This window comes from Spea bombifrons, chromosome 2, assembly GCF_027358695.1.
Source record: "Spea bombifrons isolate aSpeBom1 chromosome 2, aSpeBom1.2.pri, whole genome shotgun sequence".
Taxonomy (NCBI): Eukaryota; Metazoa; Chordata; class Amphibia; order Anura; family Pelobatidae; genus Spea; species Spea bombifrons.
The window spans coordinates 83,314,824-83,334,525 of NC_071088.1; the positions used below are offsets into that span (position 1 = coordinate 83,314,824).

Genomic DNA, 19,702 nt, shown 5'->3' on the forward strand with positions numbered 1-19,702 from the left:
GAAATCGTAGAATGGATTATAGAAAAGGGGGAACTCTAGCGAGACAGGGAAAACCAGAGATATGCCTGGATGGGGCGTGACATCACAGTGTTGATTTTGTGCCTAAGTAGTGTAATTATGGTAATCTGGTTAAGAATTATTTTAGCCATTAACATCTAAGTATCAACTGGCAATAGCCAAAACAGACGCTGATTAAGTAAAGATTGTTTTTTAAATGGTATACGATTTCTCATTGTGTCTTTATTAATACTTGCTACTGTAACAAATAAACAGCTATGCCTCCCCATCATTATAAACCAGGTTACTGGGAAGGATATGCAAATGTTATATCGGTAAACATATTTCTTTAATCAGTTTTTACTAAGGTAAAAAAAATCTCCTAGAGCATAGAATCTGGTGCTGTACACAGTACTATAGGCTAGTATTGGCAAAATCCTGGTTTTGTCTGTTTGTTCCAATAAGCTTCATTTATCTGCATATCTGCCCTTATTCTGATGTTTACCAGATCCCATATAAAAAGGACTGAGGATGTTCGTCTAGTGGATAGGGGTAAGATAACAGAATTAAAACAAATACACATTACTATTTTACTGCCTGAAAATATTAAAATGCAAAAAACTTGTTAATTCCTCCACATTATTTTTGATAACGTATTTTTAATCTTATAATGGTAACAAAATAATTGGCTGAGGGTACATCACAGGAAGCGGGTATCGGCTATGTCAATGTGAAAGCACAAGCCTCAGTGTATATTTCTCGTTTAGGTTTGCCATCTGTTTACTTTTGCATTGAGTCAAATTAAAATGAATACCCTAGCAAATGGCATGACCATCAATCACTACATGGCTAATTTTGAAGTGTAACACCTGCCTCAGCATTACACAATTGGAGAGTTATCAGGCCAGACAATATTAAATGACATTAGATTGCACTACATTAGAATTCCCCCATATGCAATTTTAACTATTGAGCTTCCTGGGGGTCGGTTCTTTTACATGATTCTCGGTACTCAACCTACTGACAAAGAAGTATTTGAAGCGTGTGAACCGTTATGTTTTGGAAAGGTTTTTGTTCACCTGTATAAAGCCAATTCAGACTCATCTGTTGCTTAACGCTTTGCGATCTTAGGACATACAATTTAGTTCTATAGAACGTGGCCTAAATCCAGACCCTCCTGGGACCTCTGATGAGCCCCCTGCAGGCTGATCACAGCTGCTGCAATCAGTGATGCAAGGCATTGGAGCCCTGCTTACTGATCACTGATCAGCAGCAGTGGGGATTAAACTGTAAACAGGCCAAACATCTCTTCCCCCTCCCACTAGAAATATACATGGAAAATAACACCTTCATTGCCCCAGCCCAATTTTAAAAATTAAGAAAAATAATGCATTATGTAAGGGAGCACATAAAATTAAAAATTAAAATGCTTATGCATGTGGTGTATGATTCTACTAATAGTTTAGTATCTTTGCTATGGAGCATATAGTCTGGTTTGGTGTGTATTGGTTGTCTCAGTCCAGCATAAGATCGACCTCTAATCTTCCTGGCTCACTCATTTTTCTTTTTTGCATATGTCACACTTAAATGTTTCAGATCATCAAACTAATTTTAATATTAGACAAAGGTAACTATAGTAAACACAAAATGCAGTTTTTAACATCATTTCACATAAAGAAGATGAAAAGTAATCCAACTCTACTTGACTCTGTGAAAAAAGTAATTACCACTAAATCACCCAATTAACCCAAATTTAATTAATTGGGTTAAATTTTCACTAAACCCACCCAGGCACGATTACTGCCAGTAATGTTTAAATATAAATTAAATAAAAACACAGAGGCTCATCTCGCATTTGGCATCTTGATGACCCTCAAGACTTTTGGAATCATCTGTGGACTGATCAAAAGTGGAATCAAGTGATTCAAAAGTGGATTTTTTTTGGAAGACATGGGTCCCGATGCATCTGGCGTAAAGCTAACACAGCATTCCGCAATTGGACCAACAGTCAAACAAGGTGGTGGTAGTGTGATGGTCTGGGCAGCTTTGCTGCTTCAGGACCTGGGCTTGTTGACAGAATTGATGGAACAGTGAATTATGCTCTTTCTCTATCAGTAACTCCTGAAAAAATTACCTGTCATCAGTTCCTGACCTAAAGCTCAAGCATAGTTGGGTAATGCAGCAGGACAATGATCTACAGCACACAAGCATATCTACCACTGAATAGCTCAAAAGAAATGCAGTGAAAGTTTTGTAGTGGCCTAGTCAAGGTCCTCATTTGAATCTGATTAAGATGCTTAAAAAGGCAAAAACCCTCCAATGTGACTGAATTAAAACCATTCTGCCAAGAAGAGTGGGCCAATGTTCCTCCACAGGGACGTGAGACCCATTTGCAGATATCACAAATGTTTACTTGCAGTTGTTATGGCCAAGGGTGGCACAACCAGTTATCAGGTTTAAGGGAGAATTTATTTTACATGGGTGGTGTAGGTTTTGAGTAACTTTTTACCTTCAACAAATAATCATTTAAAAGTTATGGTTTAACTCTGGTTATGTTTGACTTATATTAAACTTAATTAGATGATCTGTAACATTTAAATATGACAAATAAGTAGAAATAGAAGCAAATGGAGAAGAAATGTTGCATTCCCTTAAAGTACTTTTTTTTTTTTTTTGGACATGTCCCAAACTTATTTTTTTTTATTTCATTTTTTTTTTTTTTTACATGTGAACATGTGACTTGTATGTTAGTGAGGAACAAAAAGCTGATAATCGTATGTGTTGCTGCACAGTAAATGCTGGCTAGTAGTATCTTGCAAATGGTTTTGAGGTGTCCTCTTTTGCTGCACAGGTGTTCTGTTATTAGAAAATTGTGGTGGTTCAGGCGAAACACTTACCTCATAATGTCTTCTTCTGTTTCTCACCTCAGGGATTGATAAGGAAAATGTGGAACTCTCTCCCACCACTGGACACTCAAACAGCGGTAGGACGCGTCACGGTTCTGCAAGCCAAGTGCAAAAGCAGAGAAGTGCTGGCAGCTTCAAACGTCACAGCATTAAAAAGATTGTGTGATATATATTTTTTAACTCTTCTCCTTTTTATTTATTTTACAGTTCCTTTTCTAAAACTGACTTAACCTAAGCTGGTGGCTCTCCAGGAGCCCCACGCACATTATGATGCTGCACTTAATTTTTTTAACGTTCCCATGCAGTCAGCCATGTTGCCAGAAGATCAACGCTTTGAAAGCATTGCTTGAACTCAACACCATTTGGTTCCTTTACCTTTTTTCCTTCCTTCCTCCCTCCCTCCCGCTTTATGGTCATCCTGTATGAAGGATCTGTGGTCACAAGCATTTTGTCAGTGAATTTCCAAATGAACGGTTTTGATAAAGGTGGCCCTGCCTTTACTGCATTATCTGAACATAAGTGACATTTACATGAAAAAAAAACTCCTTTTGCCTTTGTTTTACATTTTGTTTTTGTTTTTTTAATATATATATATTTACTGTTTTTGGGGGGGAGTTTGTGTTATTTTTTGTTACTGTTTTGCATTTAACATGTTAATGCTAATTCTTTCTAGTGGCTTTAGTGAAAGGGGATCAATCTATCCATCATCAAGAAAAATCCCCTTAAACTTTTAGCTGTGGATTTTTTTTACTTATTTGCTTAAAGGCCCATTTTCAGAATAAAGGTCTTGTCTTCGCAACGGTACATGAATAAGCACACACGGATGCTTTTTGTCACAGAGGGGGCCACAATGCCAATTAGATTTCTGGGTTACTTGAAATAAATTGAAATTTCTAGGGAATAAATTCTAAAGGCTACAAAACATCAACAGTTTCTTTTAAACCTGTCCAACCTTTGGAACATTTCTTCCATCTTAAATATACTTTTCTCATGAGATGCTATCAAAAGAAAAAAACCCTGTGCGCCTTTGACTGCTAAAAAAAAATTCAATGAACCCAAGCTGTTTTTTCTTAAGTGTTCTATATAAGTGGCCAGCGTAGCACTGACGCAGTTAAGTGTGGTGTTCGCTAAAAACAGGTCCTGCTTGATGTTAAGTAACGCTTATAAGTAATTGCTTATAAATTAAGTTCATACAAAGATCAGATTGTTTCACAATAACACACTGTTTACATATTTTGGACCCAGACTTCTAATTGGGTGTAAATACACACTTGTGTAGAGTGTGTGTATTTTGGTAAAAGTTAATTGGGCATGATTTTGTGCTATATAACAAATATGATTAGTTGATGGAACACCATGTGTGAGGATTTATCACATATATTACTAATGTTGGTCAGTTATGCTTTGATAAAAATTGGGTCCCTTAAGGTCTACCAGTTGGATCACATAAAATGTTCTCTTTCCTAAGGAAGTTAAATTGGGCCACAGTTGAATTTAATACTGCCATAATGTTTTTATTTTCTTTAAGCCTCACATTTCTGGCCAATTCATGACAATTTAAAAGGGAAATGGTGTTTAAGGTGTTTCTGAAGAAGGTGATCACAATTTAACGTCAAGAGAAGGAAATTAGATGAAGAAATGTTCTATCCTCATTTGTCTTCATACTAACACCGTGTGCAGTGCTGCAATGGGGGATGGCACCATCACGAAATGTTATGAGGTTGTCTTGCATTCTGCCATTAAAAAGTTTAGTATCACTGAGCAAATCTTCATAGATACTCTTCTGGATCATAGTTTCTAATCTCGGAGGAAAAATAAAAATCCTTTTTTGACAAATGTGAGCAAAAAGGGAATGTCCTCTAGGTGCTCGTCATTAGGGCTAAATGTATTTAATTGCTGAAGTATATAATTTAATTACTAGGATACTGTTATAAAACAGACCTTGTATTAAAAACATCAAGAATGGCTTTAAAGTTAAAAAAAAAATGTAAAAAATAAAAAAAATATATATATAAATATATATTCAAATTAAACAAAGACGCATAATAGGTAATACAACTATATAGTGATTTTTAAGTGTATTTCAGTAAATCAAATTCCACAGCTAAACAAATATCAGAATGGTACAAGTAAATGTTGGGATTTAATTATTATAGCACATAATCAGCATTTAATCACAGAAAATAATCCTTGATAACTCACAGATGTAAATAAATGTCTTATTTTATTGTTTTATGGCATTGTGATTTTTTTTTGTTTTGTTTACAGTCCTGGAAAAACTATGGACCGAAACCTATTATGCAAATAGTCTGCCAAAACCCAGTGTGCTTTTCTTTCTTAATTTTGCAGTAGGAATCCACAGAACTTTGTGTCTTTTTGTGAATGGCATGTGCCCGTCACATTATTAACTCAGAATTATTATTAAATTGATAAATGTAAAAACAAAGAAAACAAAACACACTCACCAATTTCAAATGCACATCAGAGAGCATATATATATATATATATATATATATATATATATATGTATATATATGTATGTATGTATGTATACGTAAATATATAAACACAATTGGGTTTCCCCGTCTTTCTGCTGCAATATATTTTAAAAATCTGTTTGTCATGCAGGTATGTACTTAGTTCCAATGCAATGGTACTACATTTGTGATACCTCTTTGTTGAGATGTTTCACCTGATCTTTCCCAGGAAGGGACAGGCAATATTTTCTTGCATTACATGTACCTAGAATTATTTTACCCCTTCACGACATACAAAGCCCATACATGTACACGCTCAAAATGCATTGTCATTAAGGTGTTTAAGGAAAACCCGTTGTCCTTAAGGGGTTAAATGTTTAGATCTAAACAAAGTACATAAAAAGCAGAAGTCAGCCATATGTTTTAGAAGCCATAGATTTCATCTACATATCTCTCTGTACACAGAAGAGGATATAACATTTCACCTTTAATGTGTTGTTATATACCTAACTGCCAGTTGGCCTACAAATAGTGTTTCTCTCTTAGAATGGGACTAACGTGGTTTTAAATATCCTGAGGCCAGGTACAGGGCAATACTTAATGGCTGCTCTTGGTTAGTCCCAAATTCTTTGTCAAGTTCCACAATCATGTATCATAATATATATATATATATATATATATATATATATATATATATATATATATATATATATAAATATATATTTGCCAAAATCTCCAGGTAGTCTACTTTTTTAACCTTAAGTATCCACTACAATAAAATGATTACTTGCCTTTGTAAAAAGTTGCTACTAGCACTGCTTACATCATCATCTTTTCACTGTCCTCCCATCTAAGTGTCATCCTACAACCCCTTTTGAAAACTAATGTGAAACATGTCCTTTTATTCTTGCATCTGATGTTTTCAGGAAGATCAAATGGGTTTTGTGATACTACATGTAGTGGCGCATGACAGTAATAAATAATGAATACATTATATTGCTAATTGTATTTATTAATTCATTATTGCCATAAGATCACTAGGGGGCATTAAATTGAATGTATGTATGACTGATGTTTGAAAAGTAGTCATTACCATAGCAACTAATACAATTTTACTGTTACTTGGACCATTCCTTTGGTTGCTGCTGTGATGATACCACTTTTCAAAAAACTGCACAAGAATTGTTTTGTTTTTACATAACCATGAGTGTCACGTGATAATATATTGTAAAGATGGGGAAACCGTTTGGTAATATAAGATCTAGTCACACACTAATCTTTCAAGAATGTTGTCGTTCCTACCAGAAAAAATATCATGATTTATCAAAATTCCAATGGTGTTCAAAGGTGTATATGTGTGTATGTATATATATATATGTATGTATTTGTCCCCATTTTAGTGGTGCTTCTTCATATGTGCCCAGTGATTAAGGCCTTTGCCCTTGCAGCAAATAAACCAAACTCGTTTGGCTCTGATGTGCATTCTGAAATACTCCAGCTAACAATAAATGATGGGTATCCGCTGTATCTTTTGACACTTATGTGTATAAGACTATTGTGCTCAAATTTATGTTGAATTTATTATTTTACCCAATGTTATGCAACAGACTTTACCACAAAAAGTCACTTTTAAGTGTTAGCCACATTATTTTTTCTCGATGCAGTACATTCATCTGTAAATATTTTTGTGTAAAATTTGACAGAAAAGTATATTTACTACACTGTAAATACATGTGACAATATATTGTATTATTTTGCTTTTTTGTAAAGCAGTTAGTTGCTGTACATGTATAACATACAAATTTTGATTATGATAGTGTTAGTAATTGTTAACTCTTTTCCTCCCTGCTGTTGCGTATGTCATTAAAACAAGAAAAAAAAAACCTGATGCTGTGTTACTACAAACTCGCACTGTGTATATGTTATGATTTCCTTTTAGGCCATACAATTTAAACCATTCCTTTACTCACTACCCTATTAAATATTGTAAGCAAGTGTATGCCAGCAGTAGTCAAACTGCCACAAATAGCCAAACTGGTATCTAGATACAATTAGCAGACATGCTTTATCATAACACCCCAATCTCTGTATGTATATCCCTTTTTTGAAGTAAAATGTAAATTCAATCTGCAGTAATGCTTGTGTTTGAATTCTTTTATAAGCATGTGTGATACATGTGAAAATGTGCATGCGTACGAGAGAGGTTCCACTTACCCAGTTTACACTATTTCACATCACACTACAACAACCAAATCATCTAAATGAGTCAAGAGTCGTATCATTAATTGAACACTTCCGCAGCTGACCTGTGATGCCGGGCTATGTGATATGATGTCATATCCCTGTTCTTCTGGTCATAGGGTGAAGAAGATAAGTGGGGTTAGATAAGTACTATCTGAGAATTGTACTATAATACTATTAGGTCCAGGTCACCAGCCAAGGTCCTATATGACTGAAGGGACAGGGGTAGTTATTGCTTCTAACCACAGGGTTCTTTAGGCTTATATAAAGAATTGGAAGTATCAACAATAGGTGTCCTTGAACATGCATTTCAGAATAAAATAATGTGTAATAAATGTAATAACGAATCTGTTTAGCAAGCATATTTATTGAATGCATCAAAAATTGCCCCTCCCTCAGGCTACGTTCAAATTGTGCAGATAATGGCAGCAAAATATCCCTCTCATCCCATATTCTCTCAAAATGATCTTCTGTATCATTTACTTAACATGTGCCTTTGTCTATTGTGGGGCATAAATTCAAGAATACATCTTGAATCATAATATAATAAGTAGAATTCAGTACAGGTCAAGCTAACTTAATAGCATTCTATGAAGGAGTAGATGTGATCTATTTAGACTTTGCTAAAGCATTTGGTATGGTTTCACACAAAAGCTTACTGCAGAAATTGTCAGAAATAGGCTAAGGGGCAAATGTATGTATTTGGATTGAAAATTGGCTAAAAGAATGCAAAGAGTTGTCGTAAATGGGAGACTAGACTAATGTATTAAGTGAAGTAGCTCAGTGGTCTGTCCTGGGTCCTCCTTTTTAAATTGTTTATTAACAATCTCCCCTACTGCATTGAGAGCCATGTCTCGGTGTTTGCTGATGACACATAATTAGGAAGGATAATACAGTTCAACCTTAATACTTATTCTCTGCAGGAGGATTTAGACAGAGTGGTGGAACTGGGCAGACAAGCAGTAAATGATTTTAATAAAGACATAAAGTTATGCATTATGGGAAATATAATAATGCAACATATACTTTAAAATGGTATCTCACTGGGAAGAAGGATTTAGGAATCATTGCAGACAACAGACATAGCAACAGAGTGCAAAGCCAGTCAGTAGCTGCAAAGGCCAATAGGATATTGACATGTATAAAATGGGGTATTGTTTCACGAGAGGAGGATATCATTCTGCCATTTAACAAGTTAAGACCTCACCTTGGATATGCTCTGCAATTTTGCCACTGATCCTTAATGAAAGGACATTATGGAGCTAGAAAAAGTGCAAAAGGGGATTGAAAAGATCTTAGTTATGAAGGAGAGGCTAAAAGAAGTTGCATCCTATACACTAGAAAAACTGCTTCCTAGAGGGGATATGAGAACACTGTATAAGTGAAGGCCAATATAAAGATCTCTCCAGTGACCTATTCATTAATGAACAATGTACAAAAAACAAGAGGTCAATAAACATATGGAACTCACTGCCAAGAGATGCATTGCTTTTTTTTGTTTGTTTTTTTTCTTTATTTAATTATAGAAAATACATTTTTTCATTAACTTTTATAACTTGATCCAAAGAGAAATCTCATTGGCGTTTGGAGTAGAGAAAAATCGAAAGCTCACTTAATTTGGGGGAGGGGTTGATATGAGGAGAAAGGAGTGCTGTAAGGGCAAATGTGAGTCAGTATGTTTGGGCAGATGTGTGTAAAGGCAGTGTATTTGTGTGTGTGGGCAGGTTCCTGTAGGGGTGGTGTATGTGTGTGTGTAGGCGTGTGAAAGGGCAGTGTGTGTGTGTATATATATATGTATTGGCAGAGACTGTAGCCTTACAACCAGCTGGACAGGGCGGATGGGGGAGCAGAACTGATTCTGCCCTGGACGACCATAACTTTGGCTTTGCCACTGACGCCGCGCACTGTTTAGAAACAGAGCTCTGAGATATCCTAATCAGGCAACATCCAGGCTCCAGCTACCCGGAGCCATCCTATTTCAGGATGTTGGTTGGTGGCCTCGCTGACATTGCATATGGGGCTAGCCCCACACACAGGAAAACTGTCCCTGTTTGGTGGGGAGTGTGGGGGGGGAGTTTGGTGGGGAGTGCGGCTAACGTGACCCGGAGCTTCTCTGTGATGACAAGGAGGAGTGCAGCTTCACACTCAGTCTGTAGGCAAAACCTGAAAGTTTATTATTATTATTATTATTTGGCTCCCGCTATTCTCTGCACATTTCTCCTGCCTACATCTGAGAATCTGACATCCACCAGACCTTAGGGTTTTTCTGGAAGCACATATACCGAGTGCTGATATCTTTGAGCCTGGATCATAGTGCTCATTAAAATGTGAGCGTTACTCCAAGAGTGATACAATAGCGATACATCCTGAATTTTACCAACGTGTCAATACTATGTTGCTTTTTATTTTGTGTTGCATATGTATCTATGGAGATTGATCAATCCTGGCGATGTATGTATCGTTTGTTCTTACAGATAAGTAACACCCTCACTGGTGTTTTTTCGTTACAGTTTTACTTTTAGTGGTGTATTTGAAGGGTACACTATTTTGGGGTTGCAGCAACATTATATAATAAGAGCGCCTATATTCACAATATATACACAAAACCTGGAGATTTCCCAGGTGTGGTGATGTCTTAAATAAGTCTATGGAAGCTGGGCTGGCCCGGCACGACCACCATAGCGTACAGGCCGGTTGGGGAGATCAAAGATGAAAATGGTCACCTCTGTGGCTCTTGTGATTCAGCAAGACTGAAGAAGTATTAGCCTACAATCACGGTTAGCACACTCACTTCCCTTACCTAACCTTTGACCTATTTAAAATTATGGTGATTTCATCTTCAGAGAACTCTGCACTTATTATTTTTCAGTATCTGAAAAATGTTGAGGTTGAACTTCTTGTAAATTGGGTGGAAAAGAGCCATGTTTGCATACCTCCAAACATCCAACCCCGGCAAATTGGAATGTCTACTAAAATAGGTACTGCAGGGTTGTGCTCCCGGAGTTGGACAGAGCCAAAGTTCTACTGGACAGTGGGATAGAGTGGCAAAATTGGGTCTGTCCTCCCAAAGCAGGACAATTGGGAGGTGTGTATTTGCAGAAGTTCCAGTAGGAACAAAAATTCACTTTCTGGCCAGTTCTAAAAAAAAACCATGGCTATGCAGACCTGTGATTTGAGTGTGCAAAACGCATCATACTGTGTATGTGTCCTCAGTGGCACCTCCAGACCCTCCAACTGGTCAATATATAGTTTGTATTTTTAAAATAGGACCAAATTCCTCTGGGAGAGCCAAATATTTTAATTTTAAAATTGCTAGTAAACACAAATGTTTACTTTCTTCCACGTGATTTGGAGTAATAGATGAAGATATGAGTAGCAATAACTGAATTCCTAGGTAATTAGCCCAATCCCCACAATGTCACAAATCCTGGGTGAATGACGTGCGGCACCAACTTTTGGGTTCACGCAGAGTAATGGACGGTATCTGCTCCGTCACCGAGTAGCCCGATCCATTTACCTTAAAATCCTTGGTTACTTTTTTGTGATTTTGATGCATTTACTTAGCAATTCATTACCGGTTCCTCCTGCAGGAAGGGCTAACCTGGCCCTGCATAATGTATAATGTGTAATGAGCCTGAACAAATCTCACTGATTTTTTTTTTTAAATAACTCTTTATTTTAATTATTTTATAATGTAAATACTAGAACAGATACACAATCCCTCAGACTTAATAAACAGGCAGTATTGTCTTAAAGAGGGAGACAAAATTATAATAAACAAATACAAATCTCACTGATTTTGATATATTAAACAGGACCAACCCACCTCTTATCGGGGATAGACTTTTATGACTTACATAGAAGTCAAGGAACTGAAACACAACTCTCCCTTTAGTGAATAAACCCCATTTTTTAAATGCAATATATTAGGAAAGGTGGCACTTTAACAGTAATAATGTTTACGTAGAAACGCCGTGGCAACGGCGAGGATTTAGCGTAGAGTTTACGGTGGGCGTGACACTGGAAGGAGGCGTTGGAAGAAATGACCGTCCTCTCGCCCTTTCTCCGCCTTTTCATGGCTTTCGCAGAAGCTGCGAGCATTAAACTCCGTGTTTAGGTGAGTGCGAGGCCGCAGCCATGTGCTCTGGTGAATCCTAAAATCCGTGCGAACCGTTTTGAATCGTAACATTCGTTTTGTAGCGGTGTCCCCGCTCTCCCGCACCGCGGGGAAGCTTACACGCGTGGGGAGGGGGTCATTTTAAAGATTTCGGTCCCGCTAGGGGGACAGCGGGCTTTCCTGTGTGTTTTGTAAAGACAGAGGGTGACCTAGCGGCGTGTTTTGTCCTCCTTCGGGCTCGATGTCTTTAAATCGCGCTCCCGGCACTGGAAGGAGGCGTTGATTGCGGAGCGCAGATTTCGGCATTGACACCCCACGTGTAGCCTGTTCAGCCCAGCTTCTAAATATAGACATTACCATCGTGTTGCCAGCGCTATATATAGTCTGACAAGTGGATATATACGCGCATGATCGGGGATCCGTGCTCGTTGGAAAGGCGCTGCTGTGCTCGGTGTGTAGTAGACCGGCGGTTCGTTGTGTTCGGGGGTATTAGTGACGGGTGTCAGTATACTTTCCTGGCTCCTTCTGTGTCGGTGATTGCACTGGCGGGATTGTGCACAGTGATTAGGCTGAGGTGCTTATCCGCACTCGGAGTGGATCCCCGCCGTGGCCTTGCCCTTGGGTAGCGGTTGGTTTGACTGTGTCTGTTACGTTTGTCGTGTGCGGGCTTTACTTTCCTTTAACTTCTCTCGGTGCTTTAGTCATGGATGAAGGTAAGGTTCCCTGCAGTGCGTGGAGTAGCCCAGCCTCCCAAGGTCACACGAGCCCTCACTCCATTGGAGTACCAAAGGTCATAGCCTCCTTAGTGCCATTTGATATGTGCTTCAGCTCAATAGTTTGGGCTATTGTAGGCCTCAGCTCTGTGGAAATCTTTGCAGTGGATGATTTATAATAAAATCCTGTCTTAAGCTTTGTGCCCTGATGGTCCATGTTATGCCTTCATTTCTTTATCCAGAAGATGGTTAAACTTTTTTAGTTCCCTTATCTCCTGCGCGAGTTTACTGGCCTGCGCCGTAGGTGCTTTTCGGGCTTGTTGCCTACTGATCCATTAATTCCTTCCATGGGACTGAGCCTTCGTAGCAGATGTTCCCAGATGCCTTTTTCTGTTTGACGTGCACTTGCTCATGTTTAGCAGTCTTCTTTGTACTGTACCGTGTGACTTGTGCAACGTAAACAAAGCACCGCGTGTCTTTACTTTTAATCTCCTCCTATGGGCCTGCTTGAGTAAAACGCTCCTGGGCTTCTTTAACTTTAGGTCTAAGCAGATCCGAGCACGTAAATATGCAGTACTGGTTTTTACAATTACTTTTTTTGAGGATGTTAATAAGTTCATCAGAAAGGGCAGAAGAGGGTCTATTTAATTAGCAGAAAGCTCAAGAAGTTGGTATCTTGATAACATTTAATTATAATTAAATTAACATTTTTTTTCTCCCTTTTTCAGGGTTCTTCAAACCCTTTTAAAGATGGCGTCGCCATCCTCTGTAGTATCCTCTCGTATAAGGACAATTTTACCTGTGATTGTGCCAGCTGCAACATTGGCGATTGGATGCTGGTGGTGGTATTCTCGAAAGAAGAAGCAGAATAAACAGACATCAGAACTTGCTTCCCCTGCAGACCATGTGCAGGCGGATTGTGCTCCCCTGGAATCTATTTCTGGGCCACAGCTTGCACAGCAGAGAGTAACATACCAACACGGCAAAAGCAATGTGCTCGATGACTTGTATGCGGTGCGCGATGACTTGTACGCGGTGCACCAGACTGACTTGTGTGTCTCTGATTTAAACAACTCATGGGACAGTGCTGGAAATGAACCAAAAACTACAGATGTTAAGTGTAACAACTTGCAGGTACCTTTGTGTCACTTGCTGGTAAATTCTGAAGAAGATGTTGGCTTGTTGATAGATCAGTCAGAAGACTTGGAAGGCAGATTAATAAAAACCATTGATTCTGTTGTCCATAGCCCACCAGATAACCCTCTTGTAGTAGGGGGAACAGATCAGGATTCACCGGACATTATCACAGTCATAGATAACCAGCCAGCTGACCCTGAAATCTGTGCTATCGAAGAACTATTCCACAGTGAAGTGCCTGAGCTTCATCCGCAAACAGAGCTCCCTGAATCGCCTGCGACTGAAGGGCCAGAGCCCTGTGCTGAGTTACTGCAGATAGCTGAATCTGCATATATGAAGTCCTCCTCCGTGAGAGACGATAAGTGTGATGATTTTTTTGTGGCTTTTTCACAATGTTTGGATAAAAGAGAAGAATCTGCCATGTTATCAAACTCTGTAGATGAAGGCAACACTAGACCAATTTTTGGAGACTATGAAGCAAGAATTGTTGAACAGCTTGCTATTGACATAATATCTAAAGTGATTGTTGCAGCTAAACAGGAGATTCTAGATCACTCACTGTGCCAGCCAGTTGATGTAGAGTTAGCCTATGTAATGGATCAAGAATGTGTGTTAGAGCAGGGGCAAGAACACGGAGTTCATCAGAATGTAATTTGTTCCAATGAAGAAAGTGACAGTTTTTCATCAAATTCCGCTTGTGAGTTTACACAAACAGAACACCACCAAACAGATGACTTAATAGTAGAGAAAGAAAGCAAAACATCTGGCGTGGAGCAATTCAGTGAAGATATTCTGGAAGAGGCTGTACATGGGATACAGATGGAGCAAAATATTAGCCCAGTCAATAGAAATACAGATTCCTTTGAAAGCCGCCCAGTCCGTAGATATACAGATTCTTTTGATGAAGGCCAAACTGCTATCGACGATTCAAGTATGAGTGCCTGCACATCAGAGGATGGGATTTGCATGGACGAGCAACTGCAGAGTACAGTTCTGTCAAGTCTTGGGATTGGATCACCTGATTCTTTGAGTACCTCTGGCATTGATGTGTCAAGAGATCAAATTAGTGTACGAAGAAAGAAAAAGAAAAAGGCTAGAGCAGCAAATAGAAAGAACTTGGCTCTAACCAATGGACATGCAGAGGATACTTCCCTTGACATAAAGGGCGAAGTGACCAGTACTTCAGAAACAGAGGTTGATCATTCTGTTGGTAAGTGCTCAAAACACTTATTTATTGAAGTAATAAACATGCATTCCCATATACATTACAGAGAGATGTTGTATTTTGACATGCCCATTGTTGGCAAATTTAGGGCTGCAGTAGGGCAAATACCCAGCTAATATACACTGCGTGTGCTTATCTGGACTGTTTGTTGTAGGGTCCGAAGTGAACAGCATGGATTCTACTGATAATGGTTGTGTCATGGAGAAAACTGAACATACCGAGAATAACAAACCGCAAACCGACCAGAAAAATGTACAACTCGTTGTCTGGGAAATTGAGGTTCCTAAGGTAAACAAAAAATCTGTTATTGTACCACCTCTCATTAGGTAAGGTTTTTTTTTTCTCCCGTAGGGACTGCCACATTTAATTTGTTTCAGCATCACTTTTAAGACATGTTTGGGCATTTTCCATTGAACCTTTAGCATATCTAATGGCTGCAGCATAATCCATGTTAAACTTGTTCTACTATTTTTTTTCTTCATAAATATACCATTTCAAATAAAGCATGGTGCTACATGTGTAATACATTTCTAAAACTGTAGTGCACTGTCTCTTATGCTGCCAGCTCTGACGCAGAAGGTTGGCTTAACGGTTTTCTATCTCTTTTTATGAAAGCATTTGGTTGGAAGACTGATAGGAAAACAAGGAAGATTTGTGAGCTACCTAAAGGCGACTTCTGGTGCCAAAATATATATAACAACTTTGCCTTTCACACAAGAGTTCCAGCTGTGTCACATTGAAGGTAAGTTTGTATGTAGTAGAGATATACACTACATGGATGAAAAGTGTTGGAACACACCTCTGAATTCTGGTGTTCCAATCAGACCCTCTGCCACAGGTGTATAAAATCAAGCACATAGCCATGCAGTCTGCATTTACAAACATTTGTGGAAAAAATGGGTCACTCTGAAGAGCTCAGTGAATTCAACCATGGTACTGTGATAGGATGCCACTTTTGCAATAAGTCAGTTTGTGAAATTGCATCCCTGGTAGATATTCCACGGTCAACTTTAAGTTGTATTGTTGGAAATTGAAAGCGTTTAGGAATAGCAGCAACTCGATCATGGAGTGCTGAGGCTCGTGGTGTGTAAGTTGCCAATGCTCTCCTGATTCCATATCTCAAGAGTTCCACCTTCCTTTTCACCTCTGATTCCTGATCAAATGTAATCCCTATTTTGACAGGTTCTCCAGAGGAAGTTGATGTCGCCCTTTCTATAATTGGCAACAAATTTAAAGACTTGGACCTAAGAAACTATTATCAACCAAGTTTATTGCAGAGGCCTGTTACTCTTCCCGCCACATCCTGGGTAAGTTGTGGTAAGATATTATCAAATATTGTGGTAATATCTGCTATTCCTTTAGTTACAGACTTGTAGTGTCTTCGTTTTTATTTGAACAAAATCTCCTTGCATATTTTTTTCCCCACATATTCAAATTTGTCAACCTTCAAAGTAACTAGTAATTCATATAAACATTGAGCTTACCTCAGCTGTAACTTTTATGGGTGGCTTGAATAATGTAGACATTTTCACAAACTGTTTATAGATATATAATATAACTGGTGCATTTTTCTGTTTTTCAGCTGGTTCTCCCAGAAGGTGTAACAGTCGATGTACTTGTATCAAATGTATCCAGTCCCAATCATCTTTTCATCCAGCAGCATACCCATCCAACGTTTCATGCTCTTTCTACTTTGCATCAGCAAATGTACTTGTGCTACTCTGAACCAGGGATTCCAAACTTGCCAATGCCAGTAGAAGGTGAGTTTCACTATATACCGTATTTGCCCAATTATATGACGAGGTTTTTTCCAGAGCAAATGCTCTGAAAAACACCCCTCGTCTTATAATCGGGGTCGTCTTATAATCAGACCTCAAATAGGTCTGACTATGAGACTAAGATCCAGATCCCCCACAGCGATGCAGGGGACCTGGATTATCCTGTGTTATGCCCCCCCCCCCCAATTTACCAGTGCTTCTGAGTCCCCGGTGCGTAGTCTGGGCAGCGTGTAGAGCTCTACGCAATTCCCGTAGAAAACTTCCGTTCAAGGGGAAGTTGTCTCCGGGAATCGCTTAGAGCTCTACACGCTGCCCGGACTAAGCACCGGCGACTCAGAAGCACCGGTAAGTTTGGAGGAAGGAGTGTTAAATGGGGGGGGGCATAAGGCAGAGTGCTCTGTGAAATGCCTTTTAACCCCCTTAATGCCACTCTGCCTCCAGAAATGCCTTTTAACCCTCTATAGGCCACTCTGCCTCCTGAAATGCCTTATACCTCCCTATATGCCACTCTGCCCCATAATATGCCTTTTAACCCCCTAAATGCCAGAGTAGCATATAGGGGTATAAGGCAATTCTGGAGGCAGAGTCGCACATAGGGCGGTCAAAAGGCGTATCATGGGGCACAGTGGCATTTAGGGGATATAAGGCATTTCTGGGGCAGATGTGCATAACTGGGGGGGCAGGTTGAAAAAAAAAAAAAAACTAAATATTTTTCTCAATCATAGCTTTTATTAACAAACAATTGTTCACATAGTTTACATGAACTAACATTTACTGGTAAAACTTTTTTCCTATAGGGTTGTCTTATATTCAGGCTTTTTCTTTTCGTAAATATTCAGAGTTTGGGGGGTCGTCTTCTAATCGAGCAAATACGGTATATCTGGGTGTGTATGCAACACCAATATTACGTCTGAAATATTGTATTGGTAACCTGTGGTTATTGTCCTCCCATAAGTGATTAAACTATCTCTTCACAGTTGGCACACTTTGTGCTGCACCTAATGAGCAAAGTGAATGGTCCAGGGCACATGTTGTGGCCTACTACCCCGATACTGAAGAAGTAGCCATCCGTTATGTGGATTATGGAGGATATAAGAAAGTTAAAATCGAGACTCTCCGGCAGATTAGGTAAGTGGTGATGTTTGCATGTAATCTAGTCATGTTCCCATGCATACCGTCTCCTATACCTTCATCTGGGTGTTCTTAAACTGAGGTGTTCCTTGTGTATCTTGAGATTTTCATTTTTCCACAAACAAGAATATGAAGGAATTTATTACTTTTAGACTGCTTGCTGTCTCTAGTCCCCACTGACTAATATCCATGTTTAAGAAATGTAGCTTAACTGTTTTTGTTTTATTTTACTTTGTTGCTAGTTTTCTGAGTAACGCTGGTTAACTTCTCTTTCTAGGTCGGATTTTGTCATGTTACCTTTCCAAGGTACAGAAGTCTTCCTGGACAATGTTGTCCCTATTGATGGTACGTCTATAGAATGTGTGTGATTCACAGTTGCCCTTTTTTTGCACAATACCATATAATGAGTTTGTGGGGGGTTTCTTTTTTGTTTTAGGAGACAATAATGACGAAGCGGTTGCAGCAGTTGCACGGATTCTTACTGGTGCAGCATTTTACGCACAGGTAATACTTTTAACATTTGATTAAAAGAAGCAAAAAAAAAAAAAAATCACCATTACTGCTTTCCAGAGAACAATGCTTTTATTCTTTTGTTTCAGGTCACAGGATTTGACTTTGCCACAGGCATTCAAAAGATCCAGTTATGGGGCATGTTGGGTGAGGAGGTAAGTTAACAATAAGTTTCTTGTTGGCCTTGTGCCATTTGGTAACTGTAAAGACTTAGAGAAAGCTACAGTATTGGCGATTACTTAAAATTATATTAGGCTTTTGGAGAATTGTTTGAACTGATTTTTATTTTTTTCCTTTTTAGGTTGTGTCCATCAACAACTTCATTGTGGAAAGTGGCTATGCTTGCTGGCAACATAACTACTAACTCGCCTGCTAGTCAATCTTTTTCCTGAGCTTGACTCTGTCAGCTCTGTTTAAGTGACCTGTGAAACCACTTCTTATACTTTTTGAATAAAAAGCCATATTAACTTAAAAAGCTTTTCAACTTTTTTAGTGTCTCTGTTAATATATTGTAAATATAATAAGTAAAACAACCTAAACTAAAATATTTTATATCTGCATACTGGTTATGGAAAGGGAACCTAAACTATTTCCACATGATTTTGTCAACTTTTGCTAAATGAATGATCTTGTCGCGCAAAACTTATTGTGCATTTAATAAAATCTGTGCATAAACGTGTGGTGTATTTAGACATGATGTTACTGTCCTCAATTGTTTGCTACTTGGCTGTACAGATGTAAAAAGTGACAAAATTGAAACGATTATGGAATTTGTGTGCTTTTTTTTATTTCATGAAAAATGACTTTTTAAACATGATAAAGTAATATAAATCCACTGGAAATTTATTGTAAATGCATATTTTTTTTTTTTTGTTTTGGAACCTGTGGTGGTGAGTGGGAGAAAAAAAAATAAATGGATAAATAAAGCACTGAGATGGAAGCATTAAAACGAAATGACTCTTGTTTTTATATTAAGTGGGTAGCTCGGCAGGTTTAACCCAATGTATTGCCTCTTATTCTTTCTAGAAGGCAGATCCAGGGGGATGTATTTGGTACACCTATGATTTTATACCATGGAGGCTTTACACACCACTGACACCTCCAATATTGTATAATGTTATGTTGTGGCCCTCTGCACAAAAAAGCCTGGAGCCTAGTGGGCTAAATATATCACTGTCCGTGATCTTATGTTGTATGCTATGCTCTGTATCTTGCTCGGATTTTATGGCTGTGGGTTGGCATGATAAAGCAAGTGTAGTGTAAGTTTTTTATAATGTAGGCTTCTATTGAGTTTAAAAGAGAGCAACACTATATGACCAAAAGTATGTGGACACTCTTAATTATTGAGTTTAAGTGTTTCAGTCGTCCCCATTGCTAACAGGTGTATCAAGCAGACAGGCAGCCATCTCCATAGACAAACATTGGTGGTAGAATGTGTTGTAGTGAAGCGCTCAGTGGGTTTGAATGTTG

At 38.5% G+C, this 19,702-nt stretch overlaps 2 protein-coding genes across 7 annotated transcripts in view; both read left to right on the forward strand.

Annotated features, from left to right (window-relative positions):
- NF1 (neurofibromin 1) overlaps positions 1–3,948 on the forward strand; it is an 89,841-nt gene extending 85,893 nt beyond the window's left edge. For 4 of the 5 annotated variants that reach the window (XM_053454967.1, XM_053454969.1, XM_053454971.1 and 1 more), the window contains one exon: positions 2,927–3,075. In XM_053454967.1, the coding sequence (XP_053310942.1) occupies positions 2,927–3,069 (143 nt within the window). In that variant the 3' untranslated portion in view covers positions 3,070–3,075. Of the gene's footprint in view, positions 1–2,926; positions 3,076–3,110 lie in introns of those variants that run through there. The other variant, XM_053454970.1, reaches the window with a different exon arrangement.
- A 7,707-nt stretch (positions 3,949–11,655) lies between these two features.
- On the forward strand, positions 11,656–19,186 carry AKAP1 (A-kinase anchoring protein 1). 2 transcript variants are annotated; one of them, XM_053454974.1, is made up of 11 exons: positions 11,656–11,738; positions 13,180–14,798; positions 14,968–15,101; positions 15,429–15,555; positions 15,996–16,120; positions 16,396–16,573; positions 17,569–17,719; positions 18,000–18,067; positions 18,159–18,226; positions 18,322–18,387; positions 18,534–19,186. In XM_053454974.1, the coding sequence occupies exons 2-11, from the start codon at positions 13,202–13,204 to the stop codon at positions 18,594–18,596; spliced, it is 2,577 nt and encodes an 858-aa protein (XP_053310949.1). In that variant the 5' UTR covers positions 11,656–11,738; positions 13,180–13,201; the 3' UTR covers positions 18,597–19,186. The 2 variants fall into 2 exon arrangements, with proteins under 2 accessions (XP_053310949.1, XP_053310948.1); XM_053454973.1 differs by lacking the exon at positions 11,656–11,738 and adding an exon at positions 11,777–12,189.
- The last annotated feature ends 516 nt before the right edge of the window (positions 19,187–19,702 follow it).

Bases quoted from the DNA above. Each gene is read 5' to 3' on its own strand.
- AKAP1 (XM_053454973.1), top strand. From the start codon at position 12,146: ATGATCGGGGATCCGTGCTCGTTGGAAAGGCGCTGCTGTGCTCG. The intron at 14,799-14,967 runs GTAAGTGCTCAA...TGTTTGTTGTAG, and splicing joins AGAGGTTGATCATTCTGTTG to GGTCCGAAGTGAACAGCATG. The intron at 15,556-15,995 runs GTAAGTTTGTAT...CTATTTTGACAG, and splicing joins CCAGCTGTGTCACATTGAAG to GTTCTCCAGAGGAAGTTGAT.